Below are 23,372 nucleotides of genomic sequence, written 5' to 3' on the forward strand. Positions count from 1 at the left end.
AATTATTAAACACAATTACACCGGTTGCTATACATACATTCTATGTTATGAGGAGTGAAACAGCGTATATCTGGGGACACAAAATAACCAAACCTGAATGAATTAAGATTAATTCGTTTCCGAAATTAACCCGGCCGAAAATCGAATTCGGGTCTGGTTGGGCCATTCCAAACATCCTACTTTCGAGGGTTCTTATTGTTCAATGCGGAATACCAGTCCCATTGCTAGCAGGTCAGATCATTTTTTTATGGGTGATAATGGAATGGCAACCCCACCCGCGCTAAAGGTATACACCGGCGGGGCGCCAGTGAAAGATAATAGGTGAGGATGAAGTAGGTCAGTTAGTTCATCATGACGAATTCAACAAGAATTGTTCACAATGGTTTCCAGGGGGAACCACGTGGAGGTCGACCTAATAAGGCGTATTGCTAGCAATGGGGCTATTAAACTCCATTGCTAACAATCTCTCCCCCCCCCTAGGTCAGGTCATCCATGTAGTCCTCCTGGAAACCATCGTACTGAATTCCTGGTGTATTCATTACGATGAGCTACCATTAGCGCAGGCGAGGTTATCATTCTATTGTCATCTATTAAAAAAATCTTCGAGTTATAAAATAACTTGGCTGAGAGAAGAACACAAAAGTTCAACACAATTATTTGTATCAAGTTGTTATTTATTTATACGGCTAGAGTCTCATCTGTAAAACCGGTTTAATGTCCATGACATAATATAAAAAACGAATCGGTATTTGATAAATCTTAAATTGTGCCGGTCCGTCGTCATTTTAACTTAGACGGTATGAATCATCACGAACCTAACAATTTCGCCATATATTTTTATTTTTAAACGATTTATAAGTATGAGGTTCTCAATTCGAACGTATTTTATGTAAATATGCGATTTAACGACTTTAATTAGGTACGAGATATTTTCGACAATTTAAAACAAATAATTTAATTAGATATATTTTGCAATCAATGACGAACCAATTTATTCTGGTCAAATTACTTTTGTTTAATGCAAGCTATGGACTGTTACCCATTAGATAGTAAATGGCAATCACAGACTACCATAGTGGTAGGTAATCATCACCTATACATGTGGCGAGTAGCAGTAACAATGACCGTCACAATTTACATAGTACCACCTATCGTACCCCTTATACGTTGACATTCCCGAGGACTGCAGTGCTACACCCCGTAGGTACTTTGTAATTTTACTACAATATCCCACAGAAACTTTGTTTTTCATTTTAATTAACACATAAAATAATAAACATATCTAAATATGTAGGTAGTATCTACTCACACATAACCGGTTTTGTTACCTCATTCCAACAGATATTTGGTCAATACTTTCTTCGCTGATCTATTTCATCACAGACAGCTACCGCTCCGCTAACTTTTTAGTAAACAAAGCCATCATTTGCATAGCAGTACCTTGTGCACTTGTTTAAAGTTGGTTTAAACAACCGTTTTGAGAGACCCTCTCGCTGTTCGAAACATTACCATGTGATGTGTCATTTTGATTCGATGTGGTAATGTGTTTAGTGCCTCTGTGCTTTATACGAAGCAGTTCTCTGATCTTATATGTAAAGTGCGGCGAGTGGCGACAACACACGCCTACAGAGAGCCTTTGGCATATCATTTAAATAAAATTAATAAATATACTCTTCAAGATTTGTTAATGCGCAAATACGGTGCTTGAATACATAACTAAAATAGTTAAGAGAAGATAAATATATTGTTTGAATAGAAATAATGCGTAAATCAGCTTATTAAATTGCATTTTTTGAAGTGCAAGCCTTACGTTTGTGGGGTGACTAATGTGATTGGTATGTGTGACGGCCCCAATATGAAACTGGATAACTTCGGATTTGAGAGGTTGCAGGTTTGTATACGCAGTATCATAGAAATATGTTTTTTGTGCCAGATTGATTTATACCTACTCGTATGTCGATTGGAATGATATAAAATGAAGGATATAAGTTAGTTAGTTATAACAATATTATGTTATTATTTTTATGTTGCCTGGAATATAAAAATTATAGTACACTTGATTTCTGTCAAGTGGACTATTAGTTTGTACTAGGTCCCAGCTTGAGTTCCACAGAATATACTAAGACGCTGTCATACATTGTTATTTCTAAGGGAGGATGGCAGTATACGTTACTGCTATATCCCACTCTTCAAATCAAAACGCAGTCCTACAAGCAGAACTGCTAGCGGTAGTACACTTTTGTACAATGTCTACTTCTATCTGTGACGATTACCAAGGTGCATTGATACACACGTTATGTTACTTTGCTGGAATTAGATCCTTTATCCGGTTAGTTCCAGCATTTGGAATCTATGTGTTCTTGTTTGTACACACTATGTACTCACAAAATTAGTACTACTACGTAGATTAGATAGTGATTTTCCTGATCCCTTATGAGTATTTTTGTACATCCTCCACAAGACACAAGGGAAGACTGACACAAGATCTATATCTGAAGTCGACTATAACGCGGTAAATTTAAGATATAAACTAAAACTTAAGTAGACTGAAGGTACTAACCGATTTTATATTTCAACACCAAAAATATTCACAGCGTCAGTAATTAATTTATATATACAAACCTACCTACACAAACATTATCATAGATTACATAGAATCCATAGATAATTATTAATGAAGCCTACTGAGAAAGGGCTAGGCTTGCAAATGCTTATTGGGAGTGCCCAAACTACGTGGGAATGCCTAGTGGAACCATTTATTCTAAGTCCACCACTATAGGTCATCGGTTTGTAAATTTCAAAATATGTTCACAGTTGAGCAAATACAACATTCGTACAGCCATTGTTTAAAAGAATGTAGGCAGATAAGTACCCACTTAGTAATAAATATTTACGATGATGATGGACTTAGTTGGTTAGAGAATGTATTTACGAAGGCAATAATATTTTTTACGACTTTTTTTCTTTTTATAGAGCTTAGGTTCGTACTTATGAGATATTAGTCCCGTCGTAATTTATACTTTGTAACTTAATATTATATAGGTATTATCATTATAATAATATTACTTACTAATATAAATGTGGAAGTGAGTTTGTTTGCTTGTTACTGTATAAGCGTCTTAACGGATAAACTAATCATTATGAAATTTGGTTTACACGTACTAGATGGGACTTATTCCGGCCAGTAAATATATCTCTGTTACGCGGACAAAGTCGCGGGAAAATGATAAAGTAGTTTATTATAAATACAAATTTTAGCATTCATAATCCAGATTTTTGACAAATTTAAATGAGGCTTTATTAGTTTTTACTCGTACATTGAAAATTAAAAATAAATTCTTTACGACTATAATCCTTAATAGGTCTTAACCTCTATGCATGCGTCTACGCACAACTTTCCTTTTTTAATTCATAATATGGAACAAAGACAATTTTTTTTTAATTAAAAACAATCATCAAAGTCAGTTGTAAATTAAACACAGCGTCTTATATTGGTCCTGCTTTACACGGGTAGATAGGATTTTTGAAATATATTTACCATATATATATTTTTGAATGATAGAACAGTAATATTTAGCTCATGTTACTTACTAACAATGTAGCTTTCTATAGATTTATTATATAGATCTATTAGTTTATAAGTTTATCAAAACAAACAATCAAGTCTTAACTCTTTAATATTAATATAGATAATATAGATTATTGTTTCGCGGTCGTTTAGAAAAACTGATTTGACAAGTGAAATTGAATATTTTTCCAAGAAAAGCTAACATATCAAATATCAGTAACTAATTAGTAAAGAAACAGTCGTATATTGAACGAAACGATGCTTCGGTAAAACAGATTGATTTAAAATTCGCAGATAGGCATTTAACATATTTCAATAAGTTTAGACATGCTAACTTTTTACCTATATGTGGCGTGAAGACCTTTTTTTACCTATACGTAACATTAAGTTTTAAGAAAAAGTGTACAGTCTGCATAACTACCACCTTCAGGAGTCACGGATGTCAGATTACTGTGCACAGGCCTTTCTAAATACTCGATTAGAGCAAGTTGTAAGACAACACTGGTTAGGCTTCTTGGCAAAGGATTTTGAGGGTTTCCTTATTTGTTCCGTTGTATTGTGCTACATTTATATATTCACATCGTTATACGTATGCTATATATCTATATGTATTTAAAAAACGAACAGAGTTTCTTGCCTCCAGTCAAACTGTTTAAATTACATTTCTTCAACCAAAGGTTACTTGTAAGAGATCGCTCTTAGCAATAAGGCCACCCATTGTTTTCTTAGTGTAATATTTTCATGTAATTGTTTGTATTTATAGTAAGTTTGCTATTGTAATCTTATGGAGGAAACAATAAACGGTATCTATCTATCTATTCCCGCTAGGACATCTTTTTCAACATTCCTTATAGTTCTTATTTACAAACTTATTTACACTTAAAAACTTGACAGGATTAGGTCCTGACTACAAACTGGCTTGTTTCTTCTATTCTTTTAGTGCCAATATACAGGGCTGCTCAATTTAATCTGTAAAACTGTAATGGTTTTATATGCTCATAATATGTTCTTTAGTGATTAAAAGGAACGGCATTATCTTAAGGTGTTGATAATATGGTTTTATTAAATCAATATTAATTAAATTTCTCATCTTTCCAGACGTCAGAGCGCAATGCTGGCTGGGAGACGCATCGGGTGCGACTAAACCGCGTCCCGGGGTACGGGTTCGGTATAGCTGTGTCCGGTGGCAGGGACAACCCACACTTTGCCAGTGGAGATCCCTCTATCGCTGTGTCAGATGTACTACGCGGCGGACCTGCCGAGGATAAATTGCAGTAAGTACTGAAGACCTAACCTAGTACAGATTATTTTAGCAGAGAACTAGTTCAAAATATTAATAATAATTACGTCAATTGCTAGGACCTTATGTTATAAGGAACCAGGCAATTGATCAGTTGTTGATAATTTTTTTCTGGTAAACAAAGGCTAAAAGCGTATGCCCATACAGTTACGTTTGATGTACAAAATAATGAATCTCCAATGTTACCGTCAGATACATTTTGTCAATTTTAGCATTCAGACATTCATACGCTTTTATGAAAACACTCTGCAAAGATACCAGAATTCATTCAAGGTTTATTTTTGTTTACAGAGTAAACGATAGAATATCCTCAGTCAATGGAGTACCATTAGAGAATGTGGAGTACGCTCGCGCGGTTCAGGTGTTGCGGGACTCAGGAGCAACAGTCTCTTTGGTGGTACGAAGGCGAGCGCCTGCACCGCCGTCCACTTCTTCTACAGCCATCAAGCTAGCGCTGACTAGGAATGGAAAGAAAGAAGGTAGGTTCACCTTATAAATAAAGCATAGATCATTTAACTACAAAATTATGACAAGATTTTCATTTTATGGGAGTTCAGGCAATCGTATATGGGTTTTTGTGGCCACTTACTCGAGCAGCATGATTGTCATCCCTGATTTAGGTATAAGAAACATTTTGTAGGAGTTCTACATATATATTAGTACGTTTAACTGATTGGGATCTGTGGGGTTAGACTTGAAATAATTTGATACGGAAATTGGGACGTTTCGCATTTTGGAATTGCAATACTAACGACATAAAGATTTCATATTGTTCTAATAGATGCATAGTAACTTGCTATTGCAAACCGATCTCAATTCTAACTTAATTTCTAATTCTTGTTACATTAGTTTATTACAAAATTGTCATTGGCAATAGATTGGTTGATATTGATATTAAATTCAAAAGTACATTTGGTAGCCATCATGACTTCAAGACGCTGTTGAAATTTTTGTTCTTTGTCCTGTTAAAATAAATTCACTAGAGGGAAACTTTGTACAAAAGTCGATTGCTTGGGTATCTCTGTCCCATACGTGTTTCAACCGTGAAGCAGTTGTGTTTGCATAGCTGTGTTTCGGTTTAAAGGGTGGGATATAGCGTGAATTTACTGGGTACAGAGGATTAACACCTGAGTCCTCAGGAATGGTAACGCATGGGGGATATCATGGGCGAAACAGTATACTCTGTTATGTCCATGGTACTGCTCATGTCTATAGGCGACGGTTACCACTTTCCATCAGGTGGGTCGTCAGCTTGTTTGCCATTCTTAGTAGTATCAAAACAATTTAGATTTTATTGACCACAATTGACAAACAAGTTCATGCTACAAGAGTTACTTTATGCCATGTTGCTAGGAAAATAAACAAAAACTTTTGTAGGATGTTATCCATATTTATCAACCCGGGTGTACCGTGAAAGAACATAGGTATTCATAATTTCAATATCTTACATTTCAGATTTTGGCATCGTCTTAGGATGCAAATTATACGTCAAGGAGTTGACGATGAGAGCGCGGGAACAGGTCAACCAAGCGGGGCAGAGTCTCTGCGAAGGCGACGTGGTAACACGAATAAACAACACCGCCGTTACTGACGCCATGACGCTAAAGGAGGCAAGGAAACTGATAGAGTCCTGCAAGGATCGGTTAAACCTGGTAGTCACGAGGGAACTGATCAGGGAGGAGACTGTCACCAACGGGAACTTTCAGAACAATTATAATAGTTTAGGTAAGTTCTTTTTTTTTAAGTCTAAAGACAGCGATGTTGTTCATAGCACATTCATCACAGAATATATTTTTTTATAGAAAAAAATGAAATCGTAACCCCATCTGCGCTATAGATGCGGTAGACGCTGGCGAGTCACAGAATATACTGTAACATCTATTATACCCCTTATATGTTACCATTAATGAGGAAAAGAATTAATAAATATATCTATTGACAGAGGCCAGTTCGCATAATGTATACAGCAGCGGTACGGAGCCGATGTCATCAGCTTACTCGAGTAGCGGACAGAATCTGTATGTAGCGGCGCCAGTGCGGACAGACCGCCGAGCCGCGCCTGAGCTCGACCAGCCGCCGCGACCGCCGCCGCCGCGCTCTGAAGGTATCATCATCACCATCACCTTTGTAAATTCAGCTATCAACTTTAATAATCCATTAACGCTCCTCTGTTGGTAATGGATCTCCATGAAATACCATGGCAAAGCGGCTCGTTATACAAGTAGAGGTAGTAATATATAGCAATATCTGTACATTGCAGTTACAATATCTGTATTTTTTTTTATACAACTTAGAATGGCAAACAAGCTGATGGCCCACCTGATGGAAAGTGGTAATCGTCGCCTATAGATATGAGCAGTACCATGGACATAACAAAGTATACTGTTTCGCCCATGATATCCCCCCCATGCTTTGCCATTCCTGAGGACTCAGGTGTTATTCCTCTGTACCCTGTAAATTCACGCCATATCTTACCCTTCAAACCGAAACACAGCCATGCAAACACAATTACTTCACAGTAGAAACACGAATGGGACAGAGGTACCCAAGCAATTGACTTTTGTACAAAGTCTCTCTCTGTATACTGGCCTGATAACGGATATATTAAATATCGGTAAACCAATATATAATAACAAAATGATTTGATTGAATTTATTAAAGTTGATTATTTTGTTACAATAATTTTGTTTCATTCCGCTACCCTTTGTATGTGTGTGTGACTGCCAACACTCAAAGATTGACCACAACTATTACTTATTTTTTTTATTTCACTTTACAAATGGAACTACTTTGTTTCCAGATTATTACAGTAGCAGAAGACAGTTATATGAAGATGAAGGAATGAATAATCAAAGAAGTAAACCACCGTAAGTATCTCTTTGTCATGTCTAATTCCTAATTTAATTTATTTTAATTTTTATCTTTACTTGGTCTCGTAGTTATTGTTACACTGATATCATTTATAACTCAATAATAAATAATACCAGTGTCATCATCAATGCTTTGATAAAAATAACATTATTTAAAAACAATTTTAAATATGCAAATTATATCGTCATAGTCGTAGAATACTGACGGATCTATATATGTAATCTTTGTAAGATCCGTCAGTGTTCTACGACTATGACGATATAATTGCCTCATAATTTTATTTACATTGTCCGAACATTGTTTTTTCAAAAAAAAAAATCTCAACAGACCCTTAGGTAGGTAACTACTAACATTTAAAAAAAATCCCCCATAAGGGCAATTTTGCCAGTAGTTTTCACGTTTGGCAGGTAAGTTGGCGACTGTAAATCGAAAGCGTAACTCGCTTTACACCCACAGGAAAGAAGGGGATAACCTATTCTATACCGAAATCACACGGCATTTTATTTATATTAAATATACGATTATGCTATATTTTTCTATACAGGAGCGAGCCGAGGCTGATCAGCTTCCAGAAAGAAGGGTCTGTAGGGCTCCGGTTGTGTGGCGGCAACCGCTCCGGGGTTTTCGTGTCTGGAGTCCAGCCTACCAGCCCTGCAGCATTACAAGGCTTACAGCCCGCTGACAAAATATTAAAGGTAACAACGTATATATAACAAATTGAAATTGATTTTGTTATACGAAAAAAAAATAGACTTCAATCGTGATATAATCAGTTATTTTGATTTAAAAACTATTCTGACAAATTTTCAATTGGGGCCAATCTAAAAATAGATATTTCTTTTCAGATAAAAAAAAATATATTTATATATTAAATGATGGAGTTCTGAGATAACAACTATAAAGAAATTACAACCGAATTAAGAACTTCTTTTAATGTAATTATGTCGGTTTTATTCACATGTGAAACTCGGGGATGCTCGACTAGTTTAGAACTTTTTTATCATTATAAGGAAGGCAAACGAGCAGACGGTCCGAATTCGATCTCATTATTTATTTATTATAATCACAATCACGATACCGCTGGCTACTTCTTATGTAAGTGTGGATGATAAATGTGAAACTAAAAAAAAAATAAACGATTTTAAGCCCATAAAAATTTATTATGACATCATCACCATATCAGCCGTTAACTGTTTACTACTGAATATAGATCTCCCCCAGAAAGGGTAATTTTGCCAGTAGTTGCCACGCTTGGCCAGCGGGTTGGTAACCGCAGTTAGGCTTTGATGATGTTTTAAAAGAGATGCTACTATTTTTTTTTTATACAACTTAGAATGGCAAACAAGCTGACGTCCCACCTGATGGAAAGTGGTAACCGTCGCCCATAGACATGAGCAGCACCATGGACATAACAAAGTATACTGTTTTGCCCATGATACCCCCCATGCGTTGCCATTCCTGAGGACTCAGGTGTTATTTCTCTGTACCCAGTAAATTCAAACCGAAACACAGTCATGCAAATACAACTGCTTCACGGTTGAAACACGAATGGGACAGAGGTACCCAAGCAATCGACTTTTGTACAAAGTCTCCCTCTGGTGATTATTCTTGTGAGTATTTACCTTTTAACCATCAAGTTCCCTTAGTCACCTCTTACAACACCCACGGAAAAGGAAGCGGTGGCCCATTCTACGCTAGAACCACACGGCAGCCCCTATTTAAATAACCATTTATCATGTGAAATTTTTATAGCGTATTTTTCTTTGTTAGGTAAACGATATGGAAATGAAGGGCGTAACGCGTGAGGAAGCCGTTTTGTTCCTGTTGAGTCTACAAGAGCGCATCGATTTAATAGTACAGCACTCACCAGACGAATATAATGCGGTGGCTAGCGGGCAAATACGTAAGTATCTAGACTATAGACCAATTAGAGTACAACTTCAAAAGCCAACTTCTCTTATCTGATACTTTAGGTCGACTAAATGAAACGACTACCCGGATAAATACGTCTGTCTCATATAATATATTATATATACATACTTATATTATACATATTATTTTTCGTAAACAATATTTAATATACCTACATAATTATAAAAAAATAAATAAAAAAAAACCTATTTAATGATGGTTTTGTATTTAAACTTACATAACAGCCCTTCAGAATCAATCCTAATAAATTTCTAACATACCTTTATAGCTCCTATTGAAATATCTTTTCCTTAATATTTTACGCTGTTATTCCAAACTTGTTTAATTATACAATATTATCATGCCTACTTGTACAACAATAAGTTCGTTACCCTAAGCTTGTCTTGAAAAGATTGCTGTCATCGATAAAACCGCCTTACTGTACTCATACACTGTATCGTAACACTTATTAATTGTCTTGTTCCCTATATTGTATAATGCAAATAAAGTATACTCATTCCTCAGATTATATAGATAGAGTATCGAGCCTCAAAAACGTGTCAACTTTTCGCAGCTAATTATCAAATTAGCTGACTCTTTTTTTTTTATTATTGTTTTATATACTTACGCAGACAATGTATCTTAATGTATCTATTTTTAATTATTTAATAAATAAAATGGGTTTATACGCAATCAAAAGAGGCAAAAATTATAAAACTAAATAAATATAGAAGTTATAAATGAATCGCTTATAATTATTTGTTACGCAAAATTGTATGAAAAAGTTAAGCCGCTTTTCTCGAAGCATTTGTAAGGAGACACTATTTTTACAGGGTGTAAGGGACAGGTTGGCTAAAACAAAAACATCTGATCCAAATAAACGGTCTGAATCAAATGGCAGATTATTTTCCCGCCGGAAATGCAGCACAGCCATATAATTAACAATTTTTAGTTTTAAAACCGCGCAATGTATTTGATACACATGACGCGTGATACGTTTGCTGTTACTGTTTTTTGGTATTTCATAGTATAATCACTATAAAATATTATTATTTCTTTATATTATGGCACTATATTATAGATTACATGATTTTGAATGAGAAAAATAGAGGGAAAAATTGAATTTTTCCGTAAAGAATTTCCATTGGCTTTCGGTTTAGATTAATAGACTGAATTCACTGTTTCAGTTTTTGCTAACCTGTCCCTTACACCCTGTATAATGTAAGACTTGTTAATTCATCTCATGTTGTTATCTCGTGGCTTCCAGCTGGCGACTCCTTCCACATAAAGACCCATTTCCACTACACCGAGCCGACGGACAACGAGATGTCGTTCCGGTGCGGCGATGTCTTCCACGTGGTGGACACTTTACATAACGGAACTGTTGGTGCTTGGCAGGTCTTCAGGATAGGTTCGTATTAACTTGCTCGCTTTTTTTAATTATATATATATATATATATATATATATATATATATATATATATATATATATATATATATATATATATATTTTTTTTTTTTTTTTTAATTATACAAGGCTTTGAGAGATTTATTATTATTTATTTATAATATATTTTACAAACATATTTTAGTGAACTTTACAGATTTACCAATGCACTAAAAAAAATTAACAAAAAAGTAAAAATCAAACGTTATAATAATGGAAAAATAACAATAATAAAAAGAAAATACCTAATTATGGTGTAAAAAATAAACATTAAAAATGCAATTCTGCGTAATCTGTTACCGCTCTGCGAAACTTTGTGGCACTACAGTGAAAAAAGTCCAGTTCGGAACTCGCTACTCCTTCATTGACCAGACGTAGCGCCCTCGTGAATGGCGCCTGATCAGCATGGAATGTCCTGTTGCATGGTAGGGCATAATATAAGCTGCAGGTATTTTACCTTCTGTACTATATAAACAAAATATGTTTAGGTCGTAACAACCAAGAGGTACAAAAAGGCACGATACCGAACAAGGCTCGTGCCGAGGAACTGGCGACGGCGCAGTTCAACGCGACCAAGAAGGAGATGTCGGGCAACGACGGCAAACACAACTTCTTCAGGCGGCGGCGATCAACGCATAGGCGTAGCAAGAGTCTTGGGAAGGTATAGTTTACTTTTTTACTTTATAAACTTACCTATTATATTTATATATATCTTTTTAACCGACTTAAAAAAAAAAGAAGATCCTTAATTCGGTTTTATATTTTTTGTGTTTGCTACCTCACAACTCTGTCAGTTCTAAACCGATTTTGAAAAATCTTTTCTTTTTTTATCTGAAAGGATATACTGACAAAGGATGAGGATATACTCACAGAAATATTATCAAAATCGGTCCAGTAATTTAGTTTGTATATAAAAATTTTATCACAGTTGAAGTTGTTTTTTTTTTTCTAGGACACAATCCTTAATAATAAACAGTCTTTTAGTAGCATATTAAACAAACGTAATTTCGCTGTTATTGCAAGGCTATTATTATTCATAGGCTACGGTAACCGCTTACCATAGCCTTGTTTATAAAAAAATCACAACTTATGCGGCATTACCTAATTGTAACTATCGTTACCCGACAGGAGCACTGGGACGAGGTGGTGCTATCCGACAGTATCAGCAAGTTCCCCGCGTACGAGCGCGTCGTGCTGAAGCAGCCGGGCTTCGTGCGGCCCGTGATCGTGCTTGGCGCGGTGGCGGACGTCGCCCGCGAACGATTGCTAGCTGACAGCCCTGACAAGTTCGCCTCGCCCAGTGAGTAGAAAATAGGTTAACAACCTTAATGGTCTAGGGTTGACACTGGTACCTTTTTGGTGGTTCCTGGAAAGTACAAACATTTCAAATTAACAAATAAATGCTGTACTATAGTAGATGTTATGAAATCTTACTGAATTGATGACGACTTGTATTTTTAGTTACAATATTTATATACTGCTATAATATCAAATATCTTAAAACTCTGTTATCGATCCATTCCTATTATAATGTATGCCGTGTGGTCCCGGCATAGAATAGGCCACCCCTTTCTTTACCCGTGAATGTCGTAAGAAAGAACTAAGATATCGTCTCTCTTAAAACATTTCCAGAGCCTAACTGGGGTTGCCAATTTGCCTGCCAAGCGTGGCAACTAGTAGCAAAATCCGCCAAGGGGAAGGCTTATATTCAGTAGTGAATAGAGGAGGTTTTTTTTTCAATGGGTGATAATGAAATGGTAACTGCGCTATTGGTATACGCTGGTGAGGTTGACGATGAAAGCAGGTCAGTTAGCCAATCGTGACGAATTCAACTAGAATTAATCACCGATAGTTTCCAGAAGGAACCGCGTGGAGGTCGACCTGATAGGGTGTATTGCGAGCAATGAGGCTATTAAATCTCACTACTAACAATCCCTTACCCCCCGGACAGAGGAGGGTGATATGATGATGATGATGATTGCTTATAATATCAGCGTTATTAATCTTGAGTAATGTGCCTGCTGTTCATGGCTTAAGCTGAGATAGTGACCCTTGAATATTATTTTTTATTCTGAATTTATGATTATGTAATTGTCATGTAAAAATTGTTTTGTAGCGAATAAATATTTTCTATAATATTATATAAGCAAGCTGAAGGGGCCATGGGGCTGGTCACATAGTTTGAAGAACCGATAACCAATGGGGAAGAAGTTCTTGAATGACAACCTCAAATGTATTGTAGGAAGTCAGTGGATGCTGGTGGTTCAGGACCGTTTCTTATGATAGTATATGAGGGAGGCCTATGTCCAGCAGTGGACGAATAATAGCTGAGATGATGATTCTATTATACAATAATCATATTAAATGTTTGTAGGTTTAACGGTGATCGGGAACGCGTATATGATACCTCACCATAAGACGGTTTTTGGCATCCCACGCTTATCTTTGATTCTTAACAATTTTTAAATTACAAAGCGTATAAATTAAAATTTTGTCTAACTCATCTGAAATAGGTGACATTTTAAATGACCCAATATTTTGTGCCCGTAAAATTTGAACTCAAAATCATTGAGGTACTAAGTCGAGGTAATAATAACCCAATAATTACCACATCGCATATCTCTTTCTGACTGTATTTTAAACAATTTATTTTTCCACTTTAGAAATGGACAACACATTAGAAGACAGTAAAACGAAATCGGCCGGTATTATCCGTCTGTCGAGTATCAGGACGATCATGGAGCGAGGTAAACACGCCCTCCTGGACATCACACCTAACGCCGTGGATAGGCTCAACTATGCCCAATTTTACCCCATCGTCATATTTCTGAAGGCCGATAACAAGCATATCATTAAGCAGTTGAGAGCTGGCCTGCCAAAGTAAGTGAAGTTTATCTTTTTATTATCATTTTTTACCTTTATTTTCTTTAAAGGGAAGTTAAAAAATTAAAATAATTTATTCATACACTACAATTTTGGTTATTTATATGAGTATTTTTTTTATCCCGTTAGAGTTTAGTGAACAGGTTCAGCTAGGAAGAATTCGCAAGAAATTCAACTATTCATGTATATGTTTATTTTGTTAATGAATATCTTGTTTCAACTTTATATTTCCCTCTTATTTCTATGAAATAAGTAAATGAAGCATATAGAAACACTAGGGACTTTCTCCGTACAATTAAGATATCTTGATTGACCACGATAAACAGCTTTTATCCTTCTTCATCCCATATTATATGTATTTACCAAATTTCATGATGTTTGGTTGAGCTGGTAGGGCGCCAAAAAGTAATAAAAAAAAAACTCATTTTCAAATTTGTAAGTAAGGATAATCAAATAAGTTGGATTATTTAAAATTTCAAGAATAAACATCAAATAGATGGGGAAAAAGTCTGAACATGTGACAATGTCCCGTATCATGTCACAAGACACAAAATATAAAAACCAAGAAGTAACTATTGAATCAATTCCCTTTAGATCCGCCCATAAATCGTCAAAGAAGCTTCTAGAACAGTGCCAACACATGGAACGCGTGTGGGGGCACGTGTTCACGCACACTATCACACTGAGCGAAGCCAACCAGAACACGTGGTTCAACAAACTGTTAGAACTAGTGCAAAGAACGCAGCAGCAACAGCTTTGGGTGTCGGAGACTAAGGTGAGTAATTGTGGGGGATTCTACGTGGGATACATATGGAAGGTCGCTTGGGTGGTGGGATTGCAGAACAAAGAATTTTCTTTTTATTTTATTATATTAGCTATTTGTTCTTTATGTATTATTATTTAAAAAACAGACAGACATAGATTTTTACTAAGTATGTTAATTAAAATAAGATTATATATGTTTCTAAATAGTTAAATATATATTATTTGTGTAAGATTATACGCTTGTCTGATATTTATCAAAATAAGACTGGAAGTTAATTGTAAATCTAATCGTTTGCCTATTTATATAACTATATAACGTTTGTTCTAGATTTTTAAAACATTTAGGAATAGTAAAAGTAAATTTATTTTTTAAATTTTATTATTTATTATTTTACTGAATAAGCGCGTTTATTCCGAGCCCTGGTAAGTCAATTTTCTGTCTTTACTATTGTTTTCTTGCTTTTAAATATTTGTATCAATTTTATCTAATCTTTGTTCTGTGATCGAAACATTTCGTAGACTTTATCAAACTATGACAAGGTTATTAAATGTTTTTTTTTTTCTTTTTTAAGTTCGATGTTAACAAAATTATATGTCACGACAGTAAACGCATCATGCTTCGAGATGAGCGCTTGGTAAAGGCAAATTGGTGCATTTGGTAAACTTATGTGCTATATAAATATACTATTAGTATCTTCATTTTATTATTTGTTTAATGAAATATAGGTATTTATTACAATTTTAGTAATTTATGAAAGTAGATTTGAAAATGTAAAAGTGAAGTTCTTGTTCTGTGAGGGTTCTTGTATTTGAAGGATGCCAATGCCTATACTGTGACAATGTCATTGACTTTTCAATGATTTTCAAAAGATTGTCAATTAAAAAAAATAAAATTAAATGATGCCCTAAAAATTTATACTTATTTATGGATATATTTATTTATACTTACGGAGACTTAAATGAATTTACGTAAATTAAAAGTACCTGTAACAGCATTTTAAAAATTTAATTAAGCACAATTATTATTTGTATATTTTCCTTTTATTTTAAAAGAAAAAGAATTTGAATCATTGTCATTATCGCATTTTAGTAATCGTAGTATATACAGTATATATGTCTGTACGGGTTAACTGCATTAGTATTTTTAGTGTACTTATGCAATTTATAAGTCTAAGATTAATATTTAATCCGGGCAAAATTATTTTAGCAAAATATGGATCATTTATTAAAAGCAACTTTAAATACACAACCCTCCTTTCACTGGTAAAATTTACATTTGGCCAAATTGTTAAAGCTGCTTAATATAATATCGTACTTATATTTCATTGCAATTACATTACATACAATATAAATGTATTAACAAATTCATTTCTGTTCTGTCTCTTGTGGCGGTATAGCACGTTGAACTGGTGTCGGACATTTACTTCCCTATCCCTCCCTCGCCTTATCCAGCCTTCTATCCCATCTCCTATCCCCTCAACTTCTACCCCCAGTCTCCGCAAAGACCCATACATTCACAGCAGACCATGCCTCCATCTAACACTAACAAAAGCACGAAACGCCGCGATCAAGTTTACGACACTAATAGAAATCATCTAGTGCCTTATTATTACTCTGAAACGCTAACTCCTTGCATGACTAACAACCTTTATAGTGTGCCTAATACTTATTTAGCTAAACATAGACACACCCTTGCTAACTATCCGTACGATGATAGACCGGTGTATTTTCAAAGAACCAGACAAAGCCCCAAGTTACAGGTTGGAATGAACAGTCCAGAGGTTACACAAATATTTGCAAAATGCAACGTTCCCCAACCACAAACATTTAGACCGTACAGTGTTTTAGAAACTTCATCGAAATCGCCAATTCCAAATTTGCAAAGACCTTCATCTGTTGTTCCTATGACAGAACAATTTAGACCCGCTTCGGTGTTCTTCCAAAATGGTAATGAAGTGAAAAAATCTAATGAAGTACCAGAATGGAAGGCACGGCTCCAAAGAGAGATGCCGAAGCAAACTGTTAAAGTATTAGACAGGCCTTTGAGGCAAATATGTAGGATTCCAAATTGCAGTTGTAATTTGAAATCTACCAGTAATACGGGGCGTTCGAGTGAAGTTCGAACTCTACCTACAGTTTCGGAAAGATCTTTAAACAAAATAAAGAATCTATCTTTACCTACTTTAAAGTTAGAAGAGATAGAAAAAAACGAAAAATGTGATAAAGCCGAAGCAGAAAGAGATGTTACAGCTATTATAAATAAACCTGTATCTGAACAGCACTTAGGATATGTTTAGGTTCGCATATAGTTAGGGAGATAGTATTTTTCTATAGTTACCAATTAGAATAGGCACAACTATAATCTAACCTGCATTTCTTTATTACTGCTTTATATTATTGTATTGTATATGCGCAGCATGATAGTTATCTGCTTATGTTTGTTTTATACTTATTGCTGCTAATGTTTTTTTTTTCTGTTTTAAATGATTGTTTTTGTGTATGTTTATTTCTTTATAATTTCTAAATTTTATTTTGAATTATCTACCAGTGTTAAATACCATTTATACTTAAACAATCAACATTCAAATCGATACGATATTATAATAAAGATTTTAAATGAGAACATCTATTAGGTAGTTACAGGCCATTTGTAATATCACCTAGAAATATAATCTTTGAATGTTGATTTAACAGTGTGTAAAATATCCAAATCATTAATCATTCACAGACGCTAAACTCCAATTTTAGTTTCTGTAACGAATTATCTGCCAATCATTCATTTGTCTTGTCTTGTCACCCCATTCCATAAACCCACCCTACCGGACTACGCCGCGAAACAAAATGGCCGACATTCACGTAATGGCGGATTGGCGCCAAACAGAGACCCGAGCCGTTGTCCGACGACTTCTTGTTCTCAATGACATCGAGTACAGAGAACAGATTGTCATACGCTTCGAGTCCCGAGAGCGACCTGGAAGTCAGTCCACCGCCAGCTCCAAGATTAGTCAAGTCTTCTTCAGACCCCTCGATAGCAACCACACAGGACAATATGGACCGGGACGATGACATAAACCACATGGCTGATGCTGTCCCGCCTCCGTACACGGTTGGTATTATTCATAGTTGTGTCATTTAAAATCATAATTTAGATTCGTCGCTTCACAAAGTTTCCTGCGGCACATCTCCATTTATGTTACTAACTTCACTTAAATTTAATCCATCAATACTTCCAAGATCATCTTATTTTCCGCCACATCGCTTATGAATACATTGTGAGAATCAATAGATATAAATTTGTAAAACCTTTTTTTTTTTTTTATTAAAAGAACTTTCCGCATGATAACCCTAATGTCTTTGTTTTCTATAACTTTTTCCAATTCATGGTTTCCTCTATATTTATTGTAATTTTACACATAAGACGTTATTTTAATATTTATTCTGAAGTTGAGTGAAATTATGTGCAAACTGTAAATTTTATTTTTAATATAAATATTTCATGTAGTCGTAGTATTACAAAAAATTGTAAAAGAAAACCTCTGGGTATAATTTACACGTAATTCATATCATATGCTCACTAAGTTAAAACCTTCTGAATTTACTAATATTCTATGAGAGAGGCAGTGTGGCATTCATTCCAATCATTTGCCAATCCGTCCTTGGGTTCTCATAGTATTTTTTTTTAATATCGCTGTACTGTTACAGATTTATTGTAAAATAATGCAGTACGTAGAATAATAATAAAATACTGAAAATTCTCTAGAAGAATTGTTTATTGGAAGGTTCTTTTATTATAAATTGTAAATGACCATTAATATAAAGTTTCTAGCTAGTGAATTGTTATCACTTTAAATTAACAGCAAGGCGGTTATGGCGATAGTAAATATGGCTTCTCAGCGAACACTAATGGCACGAATAACCACAATCAAAATCAACACATGGGCGTGAATGACGCACCGCCGTACCAATGCAATCCTATGACGCACTCGCCACCGCACTCACCGTTGTACGGCACTGTGCCGGAGTTACCTCCGCGGGGGACGGTGAGCAGGCCGGCTGGCGGGGTACTGTTGCCAGCGCCCCCGCCCGGCCGTCCTCCGCACACTCTCAGACACAACCCACCTGTAAGTTACTAGCATTCTTTTTCTTACGCTTACTTAGGAACTTACACGTTTCATAATATGTAGGGCAACTGAAATAGCAACATTGACTATTGTTCATGAAAAAAAAAAATTGTCTATAACTTGTCATGAACTCGTGTTCGTTGTTTTGTTTTAAAAAGTACCTTAAAAGGTGTTATGCTTCTGCACTATATAAGATTTGAAGGGTATTTTGTTTTATATTTTATTTACTTATTTAGGATTACTAACATAAAATACATACTGGTATATCCTTCAAATCTAAACATAGCATTGCAAAGTTTGCACAATCTTCAAACAGACACAAAGCCATACAAACATACATGTTTTACTTTTTCAATCATTGTTTTTAATCAATTCTTGTTTGAATAGTAAAATTATTATTTATTCTATAAAACACATCATATAACTATCCATTGCTGAACATAAGCCTCCCGCTATTGGGTTTTCCAGTAGTTACCACGCTTAGCAAGCAGGTTGGCAACAGCAATTGTGCTTTTGATGGTGTTTTAAGCGGAGCGCTGCTGCCTATTCCTCGTTCATTATGTTTCCTTAATCATCTTTTACGACACCTAACGCGAAAAGAAAGGTATCCCATTCTATGCCAGGACCACACGGCAAAACAAAATACACATGCAACCAAATTAATTCTAAAAATATTTCTAGAACCGTCCAAGTGCACAAGAGCGTCTATTTGGACCACCCAAAGAGGGGGAAGCGATGAAGCCCCCACGTACACCGCTCGTCCCACCAGTATGATTATTCAGCCTACGCAAGGACAAGGATCATTGGATAGACATAGGCATCCTTCTAATCCGGTAATTGATAACGTCTAGATAATTTTTAATTTTTCTTTAAAAATATGTAAAATAAATAAATACATAACTTTGTGATATGTCTATTCTCGGGGTAACTGTGCCCAGAAGAGTTTTTTTTTTTTCAAAATAATGAATAATTTGAGTTTAGATAAGTAAAAATTACCCCTTCATTAGTAATGATAGAAACCATATACAATCCATTGTAATACCCTATTTTGAAGTAGTCGCTTGTTTTTAGTTTAGTCTTTTAACTATAAACTAAACCAAACATGAGATCTATATTTTAAACTATCTAACTACAATGTTTTTGTTACAGCAAAGTTCGTATGATGGCACGCCGTCCTATGAATACAATGGCAACAATGGAATGGGCATGGGACGCTTGCCACCTAACGCACCTGACGACCTGAAGGTGGCGCCACCGACTGGGTAAGCTTTCTTCTTTTGAAGTGAAAACTTCTTTAGGCTTCTTTAGTGGGGAAAAACCATTGAACTTATGACATTGTTATCGTAATCGACACCCTTTTATATAAGTATCTATATGTAATATGTACGTACAAAGATACACATGCATGTTGGCACTTTTTGTCATGGGAAAAAACCTTTGAACTCTATTAGGATTATATTATGAGCGACACTACTATCGTAACCGACATCTCTGACGATTCAAAATATACACGTACACACATAATTGTTCAAGTTTTCAAATTCTGTCGGCGCTCGTAACTTGCCACAATTTTTTTTTATTTTACAATGTTACAGTTACTTGAAAGCAACCGTTTACATAAAACATTAATTATTACCTTTCTGGCTTCAGATCACTTAATACTAGTAAAATAATATAATTTTAATTTAATTTTGTAGAAATTAATATACATTATGTTAATTACAGCAAAATGGAACCGCCCCCACCACAAAATCCAGCAAATATGGCAACACAAAGTCCGCAACGAAACTCCAATTCTCACGAGCACAATTCTCTAGATTATAGGAATTCAGAGAACAGTTACAGGTATAATATTGAACGCTTTTTAAATAAAATTAGTAAAGATATCGAAACATATTGTGTCTTATGATTGGGTGCATTATTCGTTTGTTTACATTTTCATTAATTTCTATTGAAACGGACAATAGTTATTTATCTAAATAGATAATAAAAGTTATGGGCGATATTATACAGGTCACCGGAGGCCTACAGAAGTCCCCAGACGAATCGACCTCCACCTATGAATGGAAACAGTCCGCATACGCCTATACACGCGCGTGGACCATCACTACCCAATGTACCAACCAACGATCATGCAAAGTACAGGTAAATTTGTTTTTTTTTTTTTATTAATTAAAATATTTTGAGGAATTTGGAAATGTTACGACATTAGCAAGTGACAAGCAATGTTCTCTGCTCATCCTAAAGGAAAAATACTTATAATAATAGAAATAATTTGTTTTTATTTATCAATATTTACTACATCTGATTATTTGCTTATTTTAAACATGGCTCTTTATATTAGAAACCTAAAATGAAGATATATACCTGTAAGTACACGGACAAACAGATTTTACCTGTGACTTTAGCCACTGGAATCTAATACTGTCTTTTCCCGATGGACTTTCAAGCAATTCCTTTTTAGTAGATGCCTTAATTTTCTAAGGAACACCTGTGTATTATTTGTCAATCATTCAGTCTATTTAATATTTTATTAACTACCTATTACAGAATATATAATAATATTTAGCTTTTTGTCTACATATTTCTTTGTTGATCATTGTATAGCGGGCGAACGAATTCGGCGTCGCAAGCAGACTACAGCGGACGAGGTGGGGCCCCGGTACCCCCATACAAACCAGTACCACCGCCGAAGCCCAAACACTATAGGCCACCAGACAACCAACACCATCCTAGGAATGGGGTAATGCTTTTTACCGATGAAAATAATTATTTATTTAAAGTATTATTTAGTACCTAATTGACATCCAAATAGAAAGTTTTTGTGCATCTTAAAAATGAGTGTCTAAATAAATTTTTATTATGTGCGCCTACTATGAAATATAGTCTAACTTTCGGTACCGAACGCAACACAAATTTTATGTTGAAATTACATTATATATATCGTTTAAAAATATTAAATATTTTAAAATATCAATCTTTTGGACTTGGTAGGTTTGGTAGGATTTATGACGAACAAAATGTTAAGTCAATTTAATAGGCGGATAGGATAGCGGTGAGAACGAAAACGCGAAATTAAGTCTGAACATTCGGAATATCATTTCACGGTAGACCCCAAATTTTAATAACTTTTTTTGCAATCAATGTGGATAACTCCCATATTATTTCAATATCAGTTTCGTCAATATTATTTTTATAAATACGAGTGATAAAAATAATATTCGTAATTACAAGTTGCGTAAGGCGATAAACAAACCATCGTGGATAATTATATGTAAAAATTTAAAAACTAAACTAAAATTTCTATGGAAGCAATCTGTAATATCCTTCCAAATAAAAAAAATAAGAAAAGAATTTTCAAATTCGGTTTACAACTGGCGATGTTATGAGGTAACAAACATAAATAAGAAGAAGGACAATTGAAAACCTTTTCAAAGTCTATTTACAATAATTACTTTTACCTGAAAGAAACATCCGAATAGCAAATTATTAAAACAATATTAAAATTCAACATAAATATTATAAATAGAATATGGAACCCCCACCAAATCCGGGCGGGCAAATGGGCCCCGGGTCACCGCACCAGGCCGCGCAGGCCGCGCAGGCCGCACAAGCAGCACAGGCAGCGCAGGCAGCACAGGCCGCGCAGGCGGCGCGCGGCTACGGCCAACCGCCACACTACTCGCACCAACACTCTCACTCGCAACCGGCACATCGTCCCTCTCACTCGCACAGTAACTACCAGCAGGTAAAGTTTATATTGCAGACTAAAATGTATCTAAGTTAATATTATAAAGAGAAAATATTATTTTTTTCATTTCAAATAGTAATCATGAATTGTAAGTAACTGATGGATTTAAAAATACTAAACCGATTTAAAAAAATATATAATACTGAACTAGACAGCAATAAATCTTAATAGCAAATATTTTTAACATTAGAAGAAATTTGATCTACCAAAACGGAAAAGAATCAATACCAGAAATTAACTGTACACAACAGCTGTATAAGCGTGATCCTTTTGCCTTCCCGATTAATAAGGAAAACAGAACAAAAAAATCAAATATTTTTTCAGCAAAATATGTATGGTGGTCAGATGCCTCCGCAGTCACCGCCTTACTCCGGCCCGCCGTCACATCATCGCGCCATAAACCTGCCACACAATCCACATCTCATTGGTATGTTATTATAGATAATTTATCACACACATAAAGTTCGTTGTCATAATATGAACGTAAATAAAAAATTACAATAAATTAAAAGCAAATATGGTCAATAAAGAATAAAAAAAAAATTGGCGAACAGTGTGATAGCATTTATTTTATAAATAATTTTATTACATAAATACTTTAAATACTTAATCAATCCTATAATAATATTCATTCTTGTTCATATTATAAATGTGAGTTTGTAAAGATGTTTGTATGTTTATTTCTAGATCAAGTTTATGCTACTGAACTGATTTGATTGATAACAAAATTGGCTATCCAAGATTAAGACAGCATA

The 23,372-nt window shown here is 34.9% G+C and overlaps 1 protein-coding gene across 1 annotated transcript in view; it reads left to right on the top strand.

The window, feature by feature from the left end:
* Positions 1 to 23,372, top strand: part of LOC113520233 (tight junction protein ZO-1-like) — a 133,163-nt gene that overhangs the window by 103,695 nt on the left and 6,096 nt on the right. The window contains 22 exon segments of the mRNA XM_052901048.1: positions 4,667 to 4,842; positions 5,160 to 5,347; positions 6,324 to 6,593; positions 6,811 to 6,972; positions 7,669 to 7,735; positions 8,284 to 8,434; positions 9,510 to 9,642; positions 10,918 to 11,061; positions 11,586 to 11,758; positions 12,226 to 12,397; positions 13,761 to 13,977; positions 14,575 to 14,755; positions 17,627 to 17,851; positions 18,603 to 18,866; positions 19,548 to 19,592; positions 19,595 to 19,699; positions 20,016 to 20,128; positions 20,592 to 20,711; positions 20,880 to 21,011; positions 21,474 to 21,609; positions 22,396 to 22,614; positions 22,942 to 23,044. Coding sequence (XP_052757008.1) covers positions 4,667 to 4,842; positions 5,160 to 5,347; positions 6,324 to 6,593; positions 6,811 to 6,972; positions 7,669 to 7,735; positions 8,284 to 8,434; positions 9,510 to 9,642; positions 10,918 to 11,061; positions 11,586 to 11,758; positions 12,226 to 12,397; positions 13,761 to 13,977; positions 14,575 to 14,755; positions 17,627 to 17,851; positions 18,603 to 18,866; positions 19,548 to 19,592; positions 19,595 to 19,699; positions 20,016 to 20,128; positions 20,592 to 20,711; positions 20,880 to 21,011; positions 21,474 to 21,609; positions 22,396 to 22,614; positions 22,942 to 23,044 — 3,496 coding nt within the window.

Source organism: Galleria mellonella, unplaced genomic scaffold (genome assembly GCF_026898425.1).
Source record: "Galleria mellonella isolate WM207_F2 unplaced genomic scaffold, CSIRO_AGI_GalMel_v1 utg1267, whole genome shotgun sequence".
Classification (NCBI taxonomy): Eukaryota; Metazoa; Arthropoda; class Insecta; order Lepidoptera; family Pyralidae; genus Galleria; species Galleria mellonella.